This window comes from Mya arenaria, chromosome 5 (genome assembly GCF_026914265.1).
Source record: "Mya arenaria isolate MELC-2E11 chromosome 5, ASM2691426v1".
NCBI classification, from domain to species: Eukaryota; Metazoa; Mollusca; class Bivalvia; order Myida; family Myidae; genus Mya; species Mya arenaria.
In genome coordinates this window covers 47,220,959-47,244,888 of record NC_069126.1, presented here as the reverse complement: position 1 = coordinate 47,244,888, position 23,930 = coordinate 47,220,959, and the positions used below count along the sequence as shown (strand labels likewise).

At 36.3% G+C, this 23,930-nt stretch overlaps 1 protein-coding gene across 3 annotated transcripts in view; it reads left to right on the top strand.

Moving 5' to 3' along the window:
• The window catches only part of LOC128234851 (xylulose kinase-like), a 60,142-nt gene extending 37,842 nt beyond the window's left edge, over nucleotides 1-22,300 (top strand). For 2 of the 3 annotated variants that reach the window (XR_008261054.1, XR_008261053.1), the window contains exons 12-19: nucleotides 11,404-11,519; nucleotides 12,063-12,136; nucleotides 13,102-13,198; nucleotides 13,649-13,707; nucleotides 14,210-14,297; nucleotides 15,002-15,099; nucleotides 16,747-16,890; nucleotides 20,280-22,300. Coding sequence is in view for 1 of the 3 variants with exons in the window: in XM_052949395.1 (XP_052805355.1) it covers nucleotides 11,404-11,519; nucleotides 12,063-12,136; nucleotides 13,102-13,198; nucleotides 13,649-13,707; nucleotides 14,210-14,297; nucleotides 15,002-15,099; nucleotides 16,747-16,830 (616 nt within the window). In the remaining 2 variants the exon portion in view is untranslated. Of the gene's footprint in view, nucleotides 1-11,403; nucleotides 11,520-12,062; nucleotides 12,137-13,101; nucleotides 13,199-13,648; nucleotides 13,708-14,209; nucleotides 14,298-15,001; nucleotides 15,100-16,746 lie in introns of all 3 variants that reach the window. The other variant, XM_052949395.1, reaches the window with a different exon arrangement.
• The last annotated feature ends 1,630 nt before the right edge of the window (nucleotides 22,301-23,930 follow it).

The window sequence follows — 23,930 nt, the reverse complement described above, 5'->3', positions numbered from 1 at the left end:
TGGCAAAGCCTCCTGTGTTGACAATAAACTTTTCATTAATAAGACATGAACAAACCCACCTTTGTCATGCATGCATGGCTAAGCCTCCTTTGTTGACAATAAACTTTTCATTAATAAGACATGAACAAACCCACCTTTGTCATGCATGCATGGCAAAGCCTCCTTTGTTGACAATAAACTTTTCATTAATAAGACATGAACAAACCCACCTTTGTCATGCATGCATGGCTAAGCCTCCTTTGTTGACAATAAACTTTTCATTAATAAGACATGAACAAACCCACCTTTGCCATGCATGCATGGCAAAGCCTCCTTTGTTGACAATAAACTTTTCATTAATAAGACATGAACAAACCCACCTTTGTCATGCATGCATGGCAAAGCCTCCTTTGTTGACAATAAACTTTTCATTAATAAGACATGAACAAACCCACCTTTGCCATGCATGCATGGCAAAGCCTCCTGTGTTGACAATAAACTTTTCATTAATAAGACATGAACAAACCCACCTTTGTCATGCATGCATGGCTAAGCCTCCTTTGTTGACAATAAACTTTTCATTACTAATACATGAACAAACCCACCTTTGTCATGCATGCATGGCTAAGCCTCCTTTGTTGACAATAAACTTTTCATTAATAAGACATGAACAAACCCACCTTTGCCATGCATGCATGGCAAAGCCTCCTTTGTTGACAATAAACTTTTCATTAATAAGACATGAACAAACCCACCTTTGCCATGCATGCATGGCAAAGCCTCCTGTGTTGACAATAAACTTTTCATTAATAAGACATGAACAAACCCACCTTTGCCATGCATGCATGGCTAAGCCTCCTGTGTTGACAATAAACTTTTCATTAATAAGACATGAACAAACCCACCTTTGCCATGCATGCATGGCAAAGCCTCCTGTGTTGACAATAAACTTTTCATTAATAATACATGAACAAACCCACCTTTGCCATGCATGCATGGCAAAGCCTCCTGTGTTGACAATAAACTTTTCATTACTAATACATGAACAAACCCACCTTTGTCATGCATGCATGGCAAAGCCTCCTGTGTTGACAATAAACTTTTCATTAATAAGACATGAACAAACCCACCTTTGTCATGCATGCATGGCTAAGCCTCCTTTGTTGACAATAAACTTTTCATTAATAAGACATGAACAAACCCACCTTTGCCATGCATGCATGGCAAAGCCTCCTGTGTTGACAATAAACTTTTCATTAATAAGACATGAACAAACCCACCTTTGCCATGCATGCATGGCAAAGCCTCCTGTGTTGACAATAAACTTTTCATTAATAAGACATGAACAAACCCACCTTTGCCATGCATGCATGGCAAAGCCTCCTGTGTTGACAATAAACTTTTCATTAATAAGACATGAACAAACCCACCTTTGTCATGCATGCATGGCAAAGCCTCCTTTGTTGACAATAAACTTTTCATTAATAAGACATGAACAAACCCACCTTTGCCATGCATGCATGGCTAAGCCTCCTGTGTTGACAATAAACTTTTCATTAATAAGACATGAACAAACCCACCTTTGTCATGCATGCATGGCTAAGCCTCCTTTGTTGACAATAAACTTTTCATTAATAAGACATGAACAAACCCACCTTTGTCATGCATGCATGGCAAAGCCTCCTGTGTTGACAATAAACTTTTCATTAATAAGACATGAACAAACCCACCTTTGTCATGCATGCATGGCAAAGCCTCCTTTGTTGACAATAAACTTTTCATTAATAAGACATGAACAAACCCACCTTTGTCATGCATGCATGGCTAAGCCTCCTTTGTTGACAATAAACTTTTCATTAATAAGACATGAACAAACCCACCTTTGCCATGCATGCATGGCAAAGCCTCCTGTGTTGACAATAAACTTTTCATTAATAAGACATGAACAAACCCACCTTTGCCATGCATGCATGGCAAAGCCTCCTGTGTTGACAATAAACTTTTCATTAATAAGACATGAACAAACCCACCTTTGTCATGCATGCATGGCAAAGCCTCCTTTGTTGACAATAAACTTTTCATTAATAAGACATGAACAAACCCACCTTTGCCATGCATGCATGGCTAAGCCTCCTGTGTTGACAATAAACTTTTCATTAATAAGACATGAACAAACCCACCTTTGTCATGCATGCATGGCTAAGCCTCCTTTGTTGACAATAAACTTTTCATTAATAAGACATGAACAAACCCACCTTTGTCATGCATGCATGGCAAAGCCTCCTGTGTTGACAATAAACTTTTCATTAATAAGACATGAACAAACCCACCTTTGTCATGCATGCATGGCTAAGCCTCCTTTGTTGACAATAAACTTTTCATTAATAAGACATGAACAAACCCACCTTTGTCATGCATGCATGGCAAAGCCTCCTTTGTTGACAATAAACTTTTCATTAATAAGACATGAACAAACCCACCTTTGTCATGCATGCATGGCTAAGCCTCCTTTGTTGACAATAAACTTTTCATTAATAAGACATGAACAAACCCACCTTTGCCATGCATGCATGGCAAAGCCTCCTTTGTTGACAATAAACTTTTCATTAATAAGACATGAACAAACCCACCTTTGTCATGCATGCATGGCAAAGCCTCCTTTGTTGACAATAAACTTTTCATTAATAAGACATGAACAAACCCACCTTTGCCATGCATGCATGGCAAAGCCTCCTGTGTTGACAATAAACTTTTCATTAATAAGACATGAACAAACCCACCTTTGTCATGCATGCATGGCTAAGCCTCCTTTGTTGACAATAAACTTTTCATTACTAATACATGAACAAACCCACCTTTGTCATGCATGCATGGCTAAGCCTCCTTTGTTGACAATAAACTTTTCATTAATAAGACATGAACAAACCCACCTTTGCCATGCATGCATGGCAAAGCCTCCTTTGTTGACAATAAACTTTTCATTAATAAGACATGAACAAACCCACCTTTGCCATGCATGCATGGCAAAGCCTCCTGTGTTGACAATAAACTTTTCATTAATAAGACATGAACAAACCCACCTTTGTCATGCATGCATGGCAAAGCCTCCTTTGTTGACAATAAACTTTTCATTAATAAGACATGAACAAACCCACCTTTGCCATGCATGCATGGCTAAGCCTCCTGTGTTGACAATAAACTTTTCATTAATAAGACATGAACAAACCCACCTTTGTCATGCATGCATGGCTAAGCCTCCTTTGTTGACAATAAACTTTTCATTAATAAGACATGAACAAACCCACCTTTGTCATGCATGCATGGCAAAGCCTCCTGTGTTGACAATAAACTTTTCATTAATAAGACATGAACAAACCCACCTTTGTCATGCATGCATGGCTAAGCCTCCTTTGTTGACAATAAACTTTTCATTAATAAGACATGAACAAACCCACCTTTGTCATGCATGCATGGCAAAGCCTCCTTTGTTGACAATAAACTTTTCATTAATAAGACATGAACAAACCCACCTTTGTCATGCATGCATGGCTAAGCCTCCTTTGTTGACAATAAACTTTTCATTAATAAGACATGAACAAACCCACCTTTGCCATGCATGCATGGCAAAGCCTCCTTTGTTGACAATAAACTTTTCATTAATAAGACATGAACAAACCCACCTTTGTCATGCATGCATGGCAAAGCCTCCTTTGTTGACAATAAACTTTTCATTAATAAGACATGAACAAACCCACCTTTGCCATGCATGCATGGCAAAGCCTCCTGTGTTGACAATAAACTTTTCATTAATAAGACATGAACAAACCCACCTTTGTCATGCATGCATGGCTAAGCCTCCTTTGTTGACAATAAACTTTTCATTACTAATACATGAACAAACCCACCTTTGTCATGCATGCATGGCTAAGCCTCCTTTGTTGACAATAAACTTTTCATTAATAAGACATGAACAAACCCACCTTTGCCATGCATGCATGGCAAAGCCTCCTTTGTTGACAATAAACTTTTCATTAATAAGACATGAACAAACCCACCTTTGCCATGCATGCATGGCAAAGCCTCCTGTGTTGACAATAAACTTTTCATTAATAAGACATGAACAAACCCACCTTTGCCATGCATGCATGGCTAAGCCTCCTGTGTTGACAATAAACTTTTCATTAATAAGACATGAACAAACCCACCTTTGCCATGCATGCATGGCAAAGCCTCCTGTGTTGACAATAAACTTTTCATTAATAATACATGAACAAACCCACCTTTGCCATGCATGCATGGCAAAGCCTCCTGTGTTGACAATAAACTTTTCATTACTAATACATGAACAAACCCACCTTTGTCATGCATGCATGGCAAAGCCTCCTGTGTTGACAATAAACTTTTCATTAATAAGACATGAACAAACCCACCTTTGTCATGCATGCATGGCTAAGCCTCCTTTGTTGACAATAAACTTTTCATTAATAAGACATGAACAAACCCACCTTTGCCATGCATGCATGGCAAAGCCTCCTGTGTTGACAATAAACTTTTCATTAATAAGACATGAACAAACCCACCTTTGCCATGCATGCATGGCAAAGCCTCCTGTGTTGACAATAAACTTTTCATTAATAAGACATGAACAAACCCACCTTTGCCATGCATGCATGGCAAAGCCTCCTGTGTTGACAATAAACTTTTCATTAATAAGACATGAACAAACCCACCTTTGTCATGCATGCATGGCAAAGCCTCCTTTGTTGACAATAAACTTTTCATTAATAAGACATGAACAAACCCACCTTTGCCATGCATGCATGGCTAAGCCTCCTGTGTTGACAATAAACTTTTCATTAATAAGACATGAACAAACCCACCTTTGTCATGCATGCATGGCTAAGCCTCCTTTGTTGACAATAAACTTTTCATTAATAAGACATGAACAAACCCACCTTTGTCATGCATGCATGGCAAAGCCTCCTGTGTTGACAATAAACTTTTCATTAATAAGACATGAACAAACCCACCTTTGTCATGCATGCATGGCAAAGCCTCCTTTGTTGACAATAAACTTTTCATTAATAAGACATGAACAAACCCACCTTTGTCATGCATGCATGGCTAAGCCTCCTTTGTTGACAATAAACTTTTCATTAATAAGACATGAACAAACCCACCTTTGCCATGCAAGCATGGCAAAGCCTCCTTTGTTGACAATAAACTTTTCATTAATAAGACATGAACAAACCCACCTTTGTCATGCATGCATGGCAAAGCCTCCTTTGTTGACAATAAACTTTTCATTAATAAGACATGAACAAACCCACCTTTGCCATGCATGCATGGCAAAGCCTCCTGTGTTGACAATAAACTTTTCATTAATAAGACATGAACAAACCCACCTTTGTCATGCATGCATGGCTAAGCCTCCTTTGTTGACAATAAACTTTTCATTACTAATACATGAACAAACCCACCTTTGTCATGCATGCATGGCTAAGCCTCCTTTGTTGACAATAAACTTTTCATTAATAAGACATGAACAAACCCACCTTTGCCATGCATGCATGGCAAAGCCTCCTTTGTTGACAATAAACTTTTCATTAATAAGACATGAACAAACCCACCTTTGCCATGCATGCATGGCAAAGCCTCCTGTGTTGACAATAAACTTTTCATTAATAAGACATGAACAAACCCACCTTTGCCATGCATGCATGGCTAAGCCTCCTGTGTTGACAATAAACTTTTCATTAATAAGACATGAACAAACCCACCTTTGCCATGCATGCATGGCAAAGCCTCCTGTGTTGACAATAAACTTTTCATTAATAATACATGAACAAACCCACCTTTGCCATGCATGCATGGCAAAGCCTCCTGTGTTGACAATAAACTTTTCATTACTAATACATGAACAAACCCACCTTTGTCATGCATGCATGGCAAAGCCTCCTGTGTTGACAATAAACTTTTCATTAATAAGACATGAACAAACCCACCTTTGTCATGCATGCATGGCTAAGCCTCCTTTGTTGACAATAAACTTTTCATTAATAAGACATGAACAAACCCACCTTTGTCATGCATGCATGGCAAAGCCTCCTGTGTTGACAATAAACTTTTCATTAATAAGACATGAACAAACCCACCTTTGTCATGCATGCATGGCTAAGCCTCCTTTGTTGACAATAAACTTTTCATTAATAAGACATGAACAAACCCACCTTTGTCATGCATGCATGGCTAAGCCTCCTTTGTTGACAATAAACTTTTCATTACTAATACATGAACAAACCCACCTTTGTCATGCATGCATGGCTAAGCCTCCTTTGTTGACAATAAACTTTTCATTAATAAGACATGAACAAACCCACCTTTGTCATGCATGCATGGCTAAGCCTCCTGTGTTGACAATAAACTTTTCATTACTAATACATGAACAAACCCACCTTTGTCATGCATGCATGGCTAAGCCTCCTTTGTTGACAATAAACTTTTCATTACTAATACATGAACAAACCCACCTTTGTCATGCATGCATGGCTAAGCCTCCTTTGTTGACAATAAACTTTTCATTAATAAGACATGAACAAACCCACCTTTGTCATGCATGCATGGCTAAGCCTCCTTTGTTGACAATAAACTTTTCATTAATAAGACATGAACAAACCCACCTTTGTCATGCATGCATGCATGGCAAAGCCTCCTGTGTTGACAATAAACTTTTCATTAATAAGACATGAACAAACCCACCTTTGTCATGCATGCATGGCTAAGCCTCCTTTGTTGACAATAAACTTTTCATTACTAATACATGAACAAACCCACCTTTGTCATGCATGCATGGCTAAGCCTCCTTTGTTGACAATAAACTTTTCATTAATAAGACATGAACAAACCCACCTTTGTCATGCATGCATGGCAAAGCCTCCTGTGTTGACAATAAACTTTTCATTAATAAGACATGAACAAACCCACCTTTGCCATGCATGCATGGCTAAGCCTCCTTTGTTGACAATAAACTTTTCATTAATAAGACATGAACAAACCCACCTTTGTCATGCATGCATGGCAAAGCCTCCTTTGTTGACAATAAACTTTTCATTAATAAGACATGAACAAACCCACCTTTGTCATGCATGCATGGCAAAGCCTCCTTTGTTGACAATAAACTTTTCATTAATAAGACATGAACAAACCCACCTTTGTCATGCATGCATGGCAAAGCCTCCTGTGTTGACAATAAACTTTTCATTAATAAGACATGAACAAACCCACCTTTGTCATGCATGCATGGCTAAGCCTCCTTTGTTGACAATAAACTTTTCATTAATAAGACATGAACAAACCCACCTTTGTCATGCATGCATGGCTAAGCCTCCTTTGTTGACAATAAACTTTTCATTACTAATACATGAACAAACCCACCTTTGTCATGCATGCATGGCAAAGCCTCCTTTGTTGACAATATACTCTTCATTACTAATACATGAACAAACCCCCTTTGCCATGCATGCATGGCTAAGCCTCCTGTGTTGACAATAAACTTTTCATTACTAATACATGAACAAACCCACCTTTGTCATGCATGCATGGCAAAGCCTCCTGTGTTGACAATAAACTTTTCATTAATAAGACATGAACAAACCCACCTTTGCCATGCATGCATGGCAAAGCCTCCTGTGTTGACAATAAACTTTTCATTACTAATACATGAACAAACCCACCTTTGTCATGCATGCATGGCAAAGCCTCCTGTGTTGACAATAAACTTTTCATTAATAAGACATGAACAAACCCACCTTTGCCATGCATGCATGGCAAAGCCTCCTGTGTTGACAATAAACTTTTCATTAATAAGACATGAACAAACCCACCTTTGCCATGCATGCATGGCTAAGCCTCCTGTGTTGACAATAAACTTTTCATTAATAAGACATGAACAAACCCACCTTTGCCATGCATGCATGGCAAAGCCTCCTGTGTTGACAATAAACTTTTCATTAATAATACATGAACAAACCCACCTTTGCCATGCATGCATGGCAAAGCCTCCTGTGTTGACAATAAACTTTTCATTACTAATACATGAACAAACCCACCTTTGTCATGCATGCATGGCAAAGCCTCCTGTGTTGACAATAAACTTTTCATTAATAAGACATGAACAAACCCACCTTTGTCATGCATGCATGGCTAAGCCTCCTTTGTTGACAATAAACTTTTCATTAATAAGACATGAACAAACCCACCTTTGTCATGCATGCATGGCAAAGCCTCCTGTGTTGACAATAAACTTTTCATTAATAAGACATGAACAAACCCACCTTTGTCATGCATGCATGGCTAAGCCTCCTTTGTTGACAATAAACTTTTCATTAATAAGACATGAACAAACCCTCCTTTGTCATGCATGCATGGCTAAGCCTCCTTTGTTGACAATAAACTTTTCATTACTAATACATGAACAAACCCACCTTTGTCATGCATGCATGGCTAAGCCTCCTTTGTTGACAATAAACTTTTCATTAATAAGACATGAACAAACCCACCTTTGTCATGCATGCATGGCTAAGCCTCCTGTGTTGACAATAAACTTTTCATTACTAATACATGAACAAACCCACCTTTGTCATGCATGCATGGCTAAGCCTCCTTTGTTGACAATAAACTTTTCATTACTAATACATGAACAAACCCACCTTTGTCATGCATGCATGGCTAAGCCTCCTTTGTTGACAATAAACTTTTCATTAATAAGACATGAACAAACCCACCTTTGTCATGCATGCATGGCAAAGCCTCCTGTGTTGACAATAAACTTTTCATTAATAAGACATGAACAAACCCACCTTTGTCATGCATGCATGGCTAAGCCTCCTTTGTTGACAATAAACTTTTCATTACTAATACATGAACAAACCCACCTTTGTCATGCATGCATGGCTAACCCTCTGTGTTGACAATAAACTTTTCATTAATAAGACATGAACAAACCCACCTTTGTCATGCATGCATGGCAAAGCCTCCTGTGTTGACAATAAACTTTTCATTAATAAGACATGAACAAACCCACCTTTGCCATGCATGCATGGCTAAGCCTCCTTTGTTGACAATAAACTTTTCATTAATAAGACATGAACAAACCCACCTTTGTCATGCATGCATGGCTAAGCCTCCTGTGTTGACAATAAACTTTTCATTAATAAGACATGAACAAACCCACCTTTGCCATGCATGCATGGCTAAGCCTCCTGTGTTGACAATAAACTTTTCATTAATAAGACATGAACAAACCCACCTTTGTCATGCATGCATGGCTAAGCCTCCTGTGTTGACAATAAACTTTTCATTAATAAGACATGAACAAACCCACCTTTGCCATGCATGCATGGCAAAGCCTCCTGTGTTGACAATAAACTTTTCATTAATAAGACATGAACAAACCCACCTTTGTCATGCATGCATGGCAAAGCCTCCTTTGTTGACAATAAACTTTTCATTAATAAGACATGAACAAACCCACCTTTGTCATGCATGCATGGCTAAGCCTCCTTTGTTGACAATAAACTTTTCATTACTAATACATGAACAAACCCACCTTTGTCATGCATGCATGGCAAAGCCTCCTTTGTTGACAATATACTCTTCATTACTAATACATGAACAAACCCCCTTTGCCATGCATGCATGGCAAAGCCTCCTGTGTTGACAATAAACTTTTCATTACTAATACATGAACAAACCCACCTTTGTCATGCATGCATGGCAAAGCCTCCTGTGTTGACAATAAACTTTTCATTAATAAGACATGAACAAACCCACCTTTGCCATGCATGCATGGCAAAGCCTCCTGTGTTGACAATAAACTTTTCATTACTAATACATGAACAAACCCACCTTTGTCATGCATGCATGGCAAAGCCTCCTGTGTTGACAATAAACTTTTCATTAATAAGACATGAACAAACCCACCTTTGCCATGCATGCATGGCAAAGCCTCCTGTGTTGACAATAAACTTTTCATTACTAATACATGAACAAACCCACCTTTGTCATGCATGCATGGCAAAGCCTCCTGTGTTGACAATAAACTTTTCATTAATAAGACATGAACAAACCCACCTTTGCCATGCATGCATGGCAAAGCCTCCTGTGTTGACAATAAACTTTTCATTACTAAGACATGAACAAACCCGCCCTTGCCATGCATGCATGGCTAAGCCTCTTTGCCATGCATGCATGGCTAAGCCTCCTTTGTTGACAATAAACTTTTCATTACTAGTACATGTACAAACCCGCCTTTGCGATGCATGCATGGACAAACCAAGAAAATGTTAGTGAAACTGCACGTTCTATATTTAATGTCATATTCCGACTTCAAAAAATAGACTGTTTTCTCTAGATGAAATATCACTGCATTTATAAAGTGGGTCACATGGGGTCAAAACCTTGGTCACCAGGTCAAATCATATACTGGATATATATTCCAATCCTTATTATTTGTATTGTTGTTAAAATACCTTGTATATGTAAATTTGAAATAAATACTGTTTAAACTAAATCATATACTCGAGGCAAAATATCATGTTCAAAGTTTATGAAACTTAATCAAAATGTTTTTTTGGATGGAATCAATGGCTAGTTGGAAACTTGGTCACATGAGATCAGAAACTAGATCACTAGGTCAAACCTTTAAAAAGATCATGTCTGGAACCAAATAATGTATATGTAATGTGTAACCAATATTGTTTGATCAGACATTGTTCAAACTGTGGTCAGAATGTTCCCTTTGATATTATCTTGGTAGATTTTAAAAGAGAGTCACATTGGGTCAAAACATTGTCATTAGGTCAAACCTTAATGAATACTTTGGTCACATGGGGTCAAAATCAAGGTTACTAGGTCTAATAGTAGAAAAAACCTTGGGAACACTAGATCCTATCTTTTTTTGGCAATATTTCAGGTCCAATCTTCGTGGAACTTAATAAGAATGTTCAAGAATGTTTGCCTTGGTTTGAAACTGGGCAATGTGGGTTCAAAATCTAGGCCAAATCTAAATCCTTCACTATATACAAAATTACTTTATTTAAACAGTCGCAAACAAACTCATATCTCATATCCAATGTTCATTCCAGTCCATCTTTCTGACAGTATTGCATGTTTCAGTTGGAATATTTCACCAACATGTGATTTCCATGCCATCTACTATGCTAATCTGGCATTGGATATCAATTCAGCAAATTTGTTTGTTTTAAATGGTGATTCGATTCAAGTTTCTATAAACAAACATCTTTTTGCTACCTAGGACTATGAATTTGAAAAGTATTTTAGGTTACATTCTTTGATAAGATGGGGAAGTAGTTATCAAATATTTGACAGTTAACCAACCTCTGTCTTAATTATATCTACTTTCAGTTTCAAGAATGGTTCTCTGTCGCGGGCTGCAGTTATGGAGCGTTGTGCAGGGGGATCATGGGATACGTTCAGCGAAATGTTGCAGAAAACACCGCCTGGAAACAATGGAAATATTGGTATAGACCTGTGTGCTTATTATTTTGTCAGTTCATCTGATATTAACTTACTAAATTCCTAGAGTTTAGTGTAAGAAGAAGGTAACTAATTCAATTTCAATATGGAGTTATGACTGTCTTGCACTGAGCTCTTGTAATGTAACTTGAAGTTTTGTTTATTGTGCCCCATGACTTTCCAGTGAATTATGTATTTTAAAAAATATTCTTTCAGAAGTCATAAAGTCACCCAGATGATATGCTTAGACATGCTGATAGTAGTGTTTTTTTTTAAAAGATACAGAGTAGTACCATTTTTGTGAGGTTTTTATGCCTTAAAGTGAAGCATATGGTAGTCTCACTGTCCATTCATCCATCCATGTGTCTGTCTGCCTGTTACTTATTCAATTTTATTGGAATTTTAATTAAACTTCACAGAATTGTACAGCATATGGGAAGGCATGTCACCGAAGCATTGAACTGTACTCTTGCCTCAAACTTCATGGACACACTGACCAAATACACATTACTTGGACTGTCATAACATTGTTTTCATCTTGTTTTCAGGTCTATACTTTGATGTGCCAGAAATACAGCCTGTAGTCATGGGGACGTACAGATTTGATGAACATAACAAACAAGTGAGTGCACTAACAATATTTATACTACCTGTAGTTATATCTGTAATTTTCCCCATTCCATGTAACTTGAAAGTCTCAACGTTATCTTTCACAAGGATGTCAGAACTTATGAACCGCAACAACCAGAAACGGGTCTTACATTGAAATTGTCATTTTTTGGCATCCCATCAAATGTGAAGAAGAAGCATATTTAACTAGCGGTATATGCCATAGATCTTACTAATGTGTCACACCATTCTATTTGTAGTCACAGGAAACAGGGATTTTTTCCCAATTACTTCAAATTTACTTTAAGGCCTATGTCTGCTTGTTTCCAGAGCCAACATAACAAGCTTTATTGCCTTAGTAAAATTAATTTTGAATGAGTTTTCAGCATAACAGAAAAAGGAAGTTGTTTATTTCAGGGTGATATCCTAATTATTTTAGCTCATGAACAGCAGAAAAAAAGGTTAACAATTTCACTGGATGTTTTGTCGCTCACTTGATAAAATAAAATTGATATTCCACAGAAGCAAACAATTATCCTCTCTCTTTCCTTCAAAGGGGCATAACTCATCACTTAGAGGAACCAGAGTTATAAACCTTGCTTCACATACTTTCGTTGTCACAGGCAACATGTGAACTAAGTTTCTTGTGAACAACTTAAATGCTTTCTAGGGTTACATATGACAAAGGTAAGATGTTATTTTGATGCCCCAAACAACACCAAGGCTTAGTTAGGACAAAATATTCTCTTTTATTGGTGTTTATTTGCAAAAGCACTCTTAATTCTTCCTAACATTACGCCATTCCAGAAATTACATTTATTAGTATTTTTCACTAACAACAGAAAGCATAAAGTTAATCCTGACAACTGTTAACATCCTCTTGCAGTGGTTGAAAAAATTCAACTTGCCTTCAAAGACATGATACCACTATGTACACTAAATATGTTGGTTACTATCTACCATGTTTTTGCATCATAGGTTGAAAGTTTCCCACCAGAGGTGGAGGTGAGAGCCATCTTGGAAGGCCAGTTCCTAGCAAGACTCATGTATGCACAGAAATGTGGACTTACCATAGGTATATAATAATTGTAAGCTTTTTTCCCCCAGATAATACTGTATGAGCAAAATCTTGGTCAATAACACTTCCCTCGTAACCATTATCCTACAATTTCAAAATAAAAGGAATCACCATTTGCCCTGTCAGCAACAATATCTCAGACAACAATATCTCAGACAACAATATCTCAGACAACAATATCTCAGACAACAATATCTCTGATAACAATATCTCAGCAGATCTGGAATCAAATATGGATAGGTAATGGTAAAAATTCAAGAAACTTAATCTGTTAAATCGACGGTAATAGGATTGGATCATTTGTGGACAGGACAACAAACCTGTTAAGAAGGTGAAGCTGTTGCTAGTTGTGTACATTACTGACAAACCTGTGGATTGGTTCAGTGTTGTAATGAAAATGTAAGCAACTTGAACAAGTGCATAATGCTCCATGGTGTGATATTTCAGGTCCTTCCACAAGAGTGATAGCCACTGGAGGAGCCTCAGCCAATAGCTCCATACTACAGGTACACACTATCTAGATGAATGGGAATCTCCAAATTACCATTGTTGCAGTGCAGTCATTGAAATAAGGCTTTTGAATGATTAAGCCCAGATTCTTACATTACTAGTTGGGTAAAGAAATTGTTAAAAGCCCGGTTTTGTGAAATTGAGAATTTAAGCAAGTCTGGCTAAATATTTATGAGTGCAGAGTTTGCGGGCTTTTTGGTTAGTGCTCACAAGGTCGTGGGCTTGTGGGTTTGTATTAATGAGGTTGCGGGCTTGCAGGCTTACGGGCTTGTGCTCACCATCTTGCAGGTTTGTGCTCACGAAGTCGCTGGCTTGTTGGTTTGTGCTCACGAGGTTGTGGGCTTGTTGGTTTCTGCTAACAAGGTCATGGGCTTGTGGGACAAATTGCCGGATGTTTACGAATTTGTCTCACTGTTATGTTGCTTTGGTTTGACAGTTGGTTATAGTTCATGCCACTAAAAGAGACCTATCACTGTAAAATATAATACTATTTTGTAGGTGATAGCGGACATCTTCAATGTAGAGGTGTATGTCACAGATGTGCCAAACTCTGCTGCACTTGGGGGATGTTACCGGGCCATCTATGGTAGGATTGTGTTGGTTGTAATCAAGTGCTATACATTTTTAATCTCATTCATTAATTAAAGTTGAGTGCTTCTTTGCAATCCTAGTTCATTTATTTGAAAACTTAACTACCTTGGTTTCATATCAGTATTTTACATTGGCCTAGTCTATCGAGTATAGAAACCTTGAAGTTAAAATTGTATGAGCAACAAGGGGTTATAACGTCACTATTTATTTCAATATTACACTATGATGGGATTTGGATGAAATCATTTAATCACTGGTACACAACATGCCAATTATCGGCTATACAAACATATAGTGTCATATCCTCAGGCCCCAATTTCACGGAACTTTTCAAAGATAAGTAGCTTATTTCAGTAAGCCAAAATACATAATTAAATTTGTTTGTGATAAATGAAAACGGTTTGTTGTAATAATTATGATGATAAATCCTATTTAAAGTCAAATTATAGAAAAACAAAAATAGTGAGCTTAGCTTAATCCTGTTAATCCTTAAAAACAGACTTAAGAAATTTCGAGAAATTTGAGCCAGCTGCAGAAGATTTAACTACTTCTTAATTGTGATCAATAATAATCTAAAATGTAAGAATATTGTATAAGGCTTGATTACAATGTTTTCCTGTGTTGACGCTTTACAAACACAGGTGGGCATGCATACAAATGTCCCAAGAAGTTCTAGCCATGGTGACCCTGTCTTTTCAGCTCTTGCCCCGAAAGGAAGCTCCTTCTCTAAAGTGATAAATCCAGCAGTTGAACACCAGCCAGTCTGTACATGCAAACATTCACCCGGCCTTGAGAAAGTAAGGCTGTAGAAGAATCTTATGTCTTTAAATACCAAATACCATATATGTCTGTTAAAGTTTAATATATTTAGGCCAAAAACAATTTAATTTTTATGCCTCCAACAAAAATGCGTCCTTCCATCTGTTAGTATTTTGCGAAATTGTGTTGCTCAAAATTCATAAACTATTTCACCTAAAGTCAAGAAACCTTGGTGGAATGATGTGTTGCACCCGCAGTTTGTTTCCCCCTGCACTTTGTAAAACCAGTGTTAGGAACTTTGAATTGTCAAAAAATTGCCATTTCTGGAATTGTGTTAAGACTCCAAAAACTATATTGACTATATTTACTAGTGTCATGGAACTTCAGAGAAATGATAATGTGGTGATGAATTTGTGTACCTGGGGTTTCGTTTCCAGTTGCACTCAGTGAAACCAGAGTTGTTGCCCAAAATTTGTATTTCTGGACTTGTGTTGCTCTAAACTTTATTTAATTAGGGTAATGAAATCTTAGGGGAATGTTAAAGAGACGCTCTTATTCAAAATCAATACAAACACATGTAAAACAAACATAAATTTTGAGTGATACACCCGCCATTTCCTACTAAATCATGCATTTATGGAAAATATTAATTACTATCAACAGTATTATCACAGTGTAATTAATAGCTGAAAATGCAAAAATATTAAATGATTGGTGAATGCTAAAAGGTTTACTGTGGTCTACAATAGTCTCATAAGGTAGAAATACCATGTTTTCTGCACATTTCATTTAGAATTAAACTCGGTTTCCTTCATAAGCATCATTGTTTTCAACATTTGGTCATTCTTTTTGGTATATTAAAACAACTGTATTAAATGTGTTAAATATTATTTTGGAGTAATAGTGCATCTTTAATTGAGTAATGAAGTTTCGCAACTGGGGGTTTGTTTCCCAATGCACTTAGTTAAACCAGAGTTATGGCCTTTGAAATAGCGAAAAATGGCATTTCTGGACTTCAAAACAATATTACCTAGAGTCATGAAACCTTAGGGTAGTGTTGAGTATTGTAACAACTTCTCTTGAAGAAGGTTTTTGCACGTTCTTTATTAAAATCATTTAAAGAAATAAAAAGATTGTTAAGTATGGCAAGTCATCAGTTTTCAATGATGATAATAGGTGAACCTGTTTTATAAGATTAAGATCATTGCATACATTCAGTTACCTATTTTTGGTTTCATCGGATCATTTATAAGCATTGAACATCGTCAGAATACTAATTAGATTTCTATAGTAACTTTGACATGATTCAAGATATTCCCATGAAATTTGGTACATAAGCTTACAGGGACATTGTACAAGTCTCATGACTCTGGCTGAAATAATTCTTCAGTTATGTCCCTTGATTAACAACTGTCAGTGGTGCTCTAGTTTTCTTATAAATCTTTAATGCTCTCGGGGCCAACAACAAAATATTGAAATGTCTAAAGATCATGACTTTTCGCTAAGTATAAAATCAACATCAGAAATTGGAATTGAATTCTTTTTCTGCCTGAATCAAATTAAAACTTGTCAAAACTAAGCAATCAAAATTATATTTACAAAATTTGGTTTTGAAAAATAATTGTATGTTAGAGTTCTTTAATAAGATAGTGCCTGTGTGAATGCTTATCCGATCCTTGTTGCAGGCATACCAGCCAATGTTGGAGAGATACAGACAGTTGGAGGAGCAGGTGACCACCTTGTACCAGGCAAACCAGGGCAACAAATAAGGGGAAGGCCACTGTAATGAAACCAACACAACCATTTGAGACAATGAACAGGATCTTGGTGTATGAATTGTCATAAAATATTTACTGAGAATAACTGAAAACCAATGCAGCGTTTACATCAACTAACAGTTATATTTGAAGTGATTAATGGGATATATCTATAACAATAAACAGAACTACAGCAATTAACAGTATATATCTACACCATAAATGGATTCAACTTCCACAGCAAGAGAATAAACCTTTATAAATCAATTGACTGGATATGGCTACTACAATTCACTTAATATTGGTACAGTCATTGACTTCATATGGCTACAACAGTTGACTCGATATGACTACAATAATTGACTGGATAAGGCTACAACAATCAACTCTATATGACTACAATAATTGACTGGATATGGCTACAAGAATCGACTCTATATGACTACAATAATTGACTTCATATGGCTACAACAGTTTACTCTATATGACTACAATAATTGACTGGATAAGGCTACAACAATCGACTCTATATGACTACAATAATTGGCTTCATATGGCTACAAAAATCGACTCGATATGACTACAATAATTGACTGGATAAGGCTACAACAATCGACTCCATATGGCTACAATAATTGACTTCATATGACTACAACAGTTGACTCGATATGATTACAATAATTGACTGGATATGGCTACAACAATCAACTCGATATGACTACAAAAATTGACTTCATATGGCTACAACAGTTGACTCGATATGGCTACAACAATTGACTGGATAAGGCTACAACAATCGACTCGATATGACTACAAAAATTGACTTCATATGGCTACAACAATCGACTCGATATGACTACAATAATTGACTGGATACGGCTACAAAAATCGACTCGATATGACTACAAAAATTGACTGGATAAGGCTACAACAATCGACTCGATATGACTACAATAATTGACTGGATAAGGCTACAACAATCGACTCGATATGACTACAAAAATTGACTTCATATGGCTACAACAGTTGACTCGATATGGCTACAATAATTTACTGGATAAGGCTACAACAGTTCACTCTATATGACTACAATAATTTACTGGATAAGGCTACAACAGTTCAATCTATATGACTACAATAATTGACTGGATATTGCTACAACAATCGACTCGATATGACTACAATAATTGACTTCATATGGCTACAACAGTTGACTCGATATGGCTACAATAATTTACTGGATAAGGCTACAACAGTTCACTCTATATGACTACAATAATTGACTGGATATTGCTACAACAATCGACTCGATATGACTACAATAATTGACTTCATATGGCTACAACAGCTGACTCGATATGGCTAAAATATTTGACTGGATAAGGCTACAACAGTTCACTCTATGTGACTACAATAATTGACTGGATATGGCTACAACAATCGACTCGATATGACTACAATAATTGACTTCATATGGCTACAACAGTTGACTCGATATGACTACAATAATTGACTGGATAAGGCTACAACAATCGACTTGATATGGCTACAAAAATCGATTCAATATGACTACAATAATTGACTGGAAAAGGCTACAACAATCGACTCGATATGACTACAATAATTGACTGGATAAGGCTACAACAATCGACTCGATATGACTACAATAATTGACTGTATATGGCTACAACAATCGACTCGATATGGCTACAATAATTAACTTCATATGGCTACAACAGTTGACTCGATAAGATTACAATAATTGACTGGATAAGGCTACAACAATTGACTTGATATGACTACAATAATTGACTTTATATGGCTACAACAATCGACTCTATATGACTACAATAATTGACTGGATAAGGCTACAACAATCAACTCGATATGACTACAATAATTGACTTCATATGGCTACAACAGTTGACTCGATATGACTACAATAATTGACTGGATAAGGCTACAACAATCAACTCGATATGGCTACAATAATTGACTGGATATTGCTACAACAATTGACTCGATATGGCTACAAAAATCAACTCGATATGACTACAATAATTGACTGGATAGGGCTACAACAATTGACTCGATATGACTACAATAATTGACTGGATAAGGCTACAACAATCGACCCGATATGACTACAATAATTGACTGGATAAGGCTACAACAATCGACTCGATATGGCTACAACAATCGACTCGATATGACTACAATAATTGACTTCATATGGCTACAACAGTTGACTCGATATGACTACAATAATTGACTGGATAAGGCTACAACAATCGACTCGATATGACTACAATAATTGACAGGAAAAGGCTACAACAGTTCACTTTATATGACTACAATTATTGACTGGATAAGGCTACAACAGTTCACTCTATATGAATACAATAATTGACTGGATAAGGTTACAACAATTGACTGTATATGGCTACAACAACTGACTGTATATTGCTACATCAACTGACAGTATATATTTCAACAACTGCATGTATATGGATACAATAATTGACTGTATAAGGCTACAACAAATGACTAGATATAGCTACAACAACAGATGGTAAACAGCACAGCAACTGACTGAGTATGGCTACAACAACTGACTGTATATAGCTACAATAATTGACTGGATATGGCTTCAATAATTGATTGTATATGGCTACAACAATTCATGGTGTATAGCTACCACATTTGACTGTATATGGCAACAACAACTGACTGTATATGGCTATAACAATTGACTGGATATGGCTACAACAACGGATGGTATATAGCTTTTATTGCTACAACAATCGACTGGATATGGCTACAACAATTGACTGGATATGGCTACAGCAACTGACTGTATATGACTTCAACAATTTACTGAATATGGCTACAATAATTGCTTTTATGGCTACAACAATCGACTGGTTATGGCTACATCAATCGACTGGTTATGGCTACATCAATTGACTGGATATTGCTACATCAATTGACTGGATATTGCTTCAAAAATTGACTGGATATAGCTACATCAATTGACGGTGTATGGTTACATCAATTGACTGGATGTGGCTACAACAATTGACTGGATATAGCTACATCAATTGACTGGATGTGGCTACAACAATTGACTGGATGTGGCTACAACAATTGACTGGATATGGCTACAACAATTGACTGGATGTGGCTACAACAAATGACTGGATATGGGTGCAATTATTGTCTGGATATAGCTACATCAATTGACTGGATATGGTTACAACAGTTGACTAAATATGGCTTCAAAATTTGACTTAATACAGTTATAGATAAGCTCCAACAAATAATGGTTTGAACAACATTAACAACAGGATATAACTAGTAATGGATCCTTTTACCACATTTAATGAATATTACTTTGATCAATTATTAGGATACAGGCTAAAACAATTGACTAGCTATGGCTACAACTCCTTTATTTACAGTGCCAGAAATGGGGCAGTTTAAGAAGACAATATTTCTGCAAATGGGACAGTTTAAGCAGTTTCAGAAGATAGCATTTCTGCCCAGTTTAAAAAGGCAAATTCAGAAGATTATTTCTGCCCAATGTGGATTAATGGGACAGTTTTAGAACATAGGATTTCGACCATAACACAGAACATAGGATGTCTACCGTAGTGTAAATATTAAGTTCAAGTTCACTGTTGACTAATAATTGTTTTGTTTGCATGAAATGTTAAATCAACTGTTGGTTTTTGTTATTCAGTTATTTTGTCAAAAGCAAAATTGTGACCCTTTTGAATGATTGAAATTTTGTTCTAAATAAATTTATATTAAATTTATTAAAGTGTACCACTCATAGGTCATTTAATGATTGTTGTTTTTTTATTAAAAATATATGCAAAACTGAGTCTTTTGGAATTGATTGTGTGATCAGCTCTTCATGTTATGATCTTATTATCAAATCAAAAGTAACATTTTTTAAACAGACATTCATTTAATGATAGGCGGTAATTCATCTTTCTTTTTTTTAAATAAAATAAATGTAATTTCTAGGATTTTTGAAACTATTCCTTTTACAACTCTGAAAGAAGGCTTTAAAAAATCTAGTCATACTTTTTTCACAGTCCCTTAATGGAATGCTATTGATGAATATTTTAAAGCACAGTCATTATGATACATCCTTATGTATCTTTGTTGTATCTTACATCCTTATGTATCTTTGTTGTATCTTCAGTCTCTAAAACATATGCTTTCTTCATTTGCCTGTCTTAAAAGCTTATGTATTTAAAATGAACATTTGTACACAGTGCAATGCTTAAAAATAATGTAGATGAATAAGTCGGGAAATAAAAACCCTACCACCATTGGTTTAGTATGCATACTTTTGTGAATAGAATTCTGCTTCATATGATAACTGCCTAAATGGATGCTGGTGTCATTAAGCGTGTGTCAATATTTCTGCAGGCTTTCCAGTGGTCTTTTAAAAGAAAAAAGGCTGTGCTTAAGTTCTTTTAAAAGTATAAAATAGCTGAGAGAAAACCCTCCTTTTTCTTTGAAATTTTTTAACTTCATATTTCCTGTCAAATTTGTTCATTTTTCCTGTCAAGTACAAATTTCCTGTCAAGTTACATAAAAAATAAGCATGAACTACATCAGAATCCACCATTTTAGACTACATTTAGCCAAAAAATTTGGGGGAGGACACTTAATGTATGCTTTACTAGTTAATATATCTCAACTGTATTAACCCTTAGGCTGCTGATGGCGATTTTAAAGGCTTTGTAAACAGCTTGGAACCAGACCAGACCCCGAGTAACTCGGCGCCTGGTCAGGTTCCAAGCTGGTTGCCACTCAGTCAATATATACCCAAAGTTTTAAGTAAATTGAAAGAAATTTAGAATAAACCAGACGACATTTTTGAGCAGACGACAATTTACCCAGCATGCAAAGGGTTAAACATTATTTTTTCTAGTTCTTTAAAAACAGATTGCTTTTTCATACAGTTGCTAGTGGATTTTTACATTCAGTACTGGTACTGGTTGTGAGTTGTGTACAAAGTCTTCATTGTTGAGTATACAGTCAAGGCCAGCTGTAGCTCAAACTGGTAGACATACTATCATTTCAAATTTCATATGTGATCTGAGCGCTTCTATTCAAGGGTAAGAGCTTCCAGGAACATCATTAATATCTGAGAATGGATATCTAAATATCGGAATTTGTCAACATAGCAGGAAAATTTGTCAACATTCAAATGTTTTCGCTCTTCATGATAAGTGAACAGACTTTGGAACAAAGGTGTCTTTATTGTAACCGTTTTGGCCATCAGGCAGTGTTTTAGAAGCATTCAAGAGGCCTTCTGCAAGCAAATTGCCAAATTTTCAAATTGTTTCTTTATATTCTGTCATAACCAAGAAAAGAAAGTTTTTAGGTATAAATGATTTAATATGTACTATGTGGTTTATTTTTATGTTGCCTTTATATTCTAATAAAATTATTCTAGTCATTGTTGTTGATTCTTTGTGGTATGTTGGAAAAGGATTTTTAATCCTTAGGCTGCTGATGGCAATTTTAAAGGCTTTGCAAACAGCTTGGAACCAGACCAGACACCGAGTAACTCGGCGCCTGGTCAGGTTTCAAGCTGTTTGCCACTCAGTCAATATATCCCCAAAGTTTTAAGTAAATTGAAAGAAATTTAGAATAAACCAGGCAACATTTTTGAGCAGACGACAATTTACCAAGCATGCAAAGGGTTAAACTGTAACTGTGTCAACTATGAGTGATTTTGAAACAGCTTGGCAGAAATGTTGAGCATATTAAGATGATTCACTCCAGTTAAAGGCCAATGTCACAGTCAAAAGTCAACCCCTTTTTTATGGAACACTGACACAGTAATTCGTTGTTTTTTCATTAGGTAATGTAATGAAATATTCTTGACAATTACTTGTGGACGTCCAAAGTGCCCCCCTCCCCAAATCTTATTTAAGGATATTTGTTATAAATAGTAATAAGAAAGAAAACCCTTACATTTTAGGTAAACTGTGGTCAAGCTCACAATTCTTCAAGCAAGGGGCTCTGTTTCAATAAGATATTTTAGTCGTACACATTATTCTAGCACACCGGATAGGCATTTTCGGTGAAAAATCAGTTGTGCTGGAAATTCCATCTGACCCCCCCCCCCCCCCCCCCCCCCTCCCTTGTGCCAAATGAGTCACGCGCTGTGACATAATATTTTTTATTTATTTTATTGTACACTTTATGTAACCATTATTATGCGATTTCAATAGATAAGTTCCATAAACATTAACTTGACAAATATATATCTTCAAAACAAAACAAAATAATCCTTAAAAGACGCGATATCGTAGGAACTTATTGACGTATGCAGTAAATACAAATTACTGTGCGTGATGATGTCAGTAAACATCATCGCACGCGCTTTTTGGTAAATTGAACAAAAATGCGCTATTTATGTATTTTCTTTACAAAACAATGTGATTTAAGGTATGCATGAAAAAAATCTATCATGTGTGTACGTTCCGGATAGAAAAATCCGACCCTCGGGCACGCTGTGTTGCCGGTAACTCGGCAAGCCTCGTTACCTGGCAACGCAGGTGCCCTCAGGTTTGATTTTTCTATCCGGAACGGAAACACATGACAGATATTATCAATATGTTAAAAGTGATCAGGTACATCTGTAAAGTTATAGATAGAACCTGCGATAAATGGCATTACAGTATTTTTTATTTAAATGCAGTTTACACCAAAAATGAGGTTATGCATGGAAAATTGAGATCTTAAACCTAATGATCTTTACTGAAATAAGGCCCAGGTGAACTGTTTTTCCAAGCTTTTGCATATTCTATATGTTTCTTAGCAGTGCTTGTTAAATTCTTTAAAGACGAGAAGTAGTGGCAAGTTCAGCCTTGTTCATCTTATTGTACTCTTTTGATGACTGATGATACAATTAATGATTTGTCCCTGGTGTGTGTATTGCTATGACTGAGGAGAGTTCATCAAGGTCCTACATATACAGTTGCACACAATGATTTATTTTACTTTTAATGATAAATCTGACATTATACCTACACTAATTTGCATATTAATTGTTTTATCTGCTCATCTTAATGTGCACA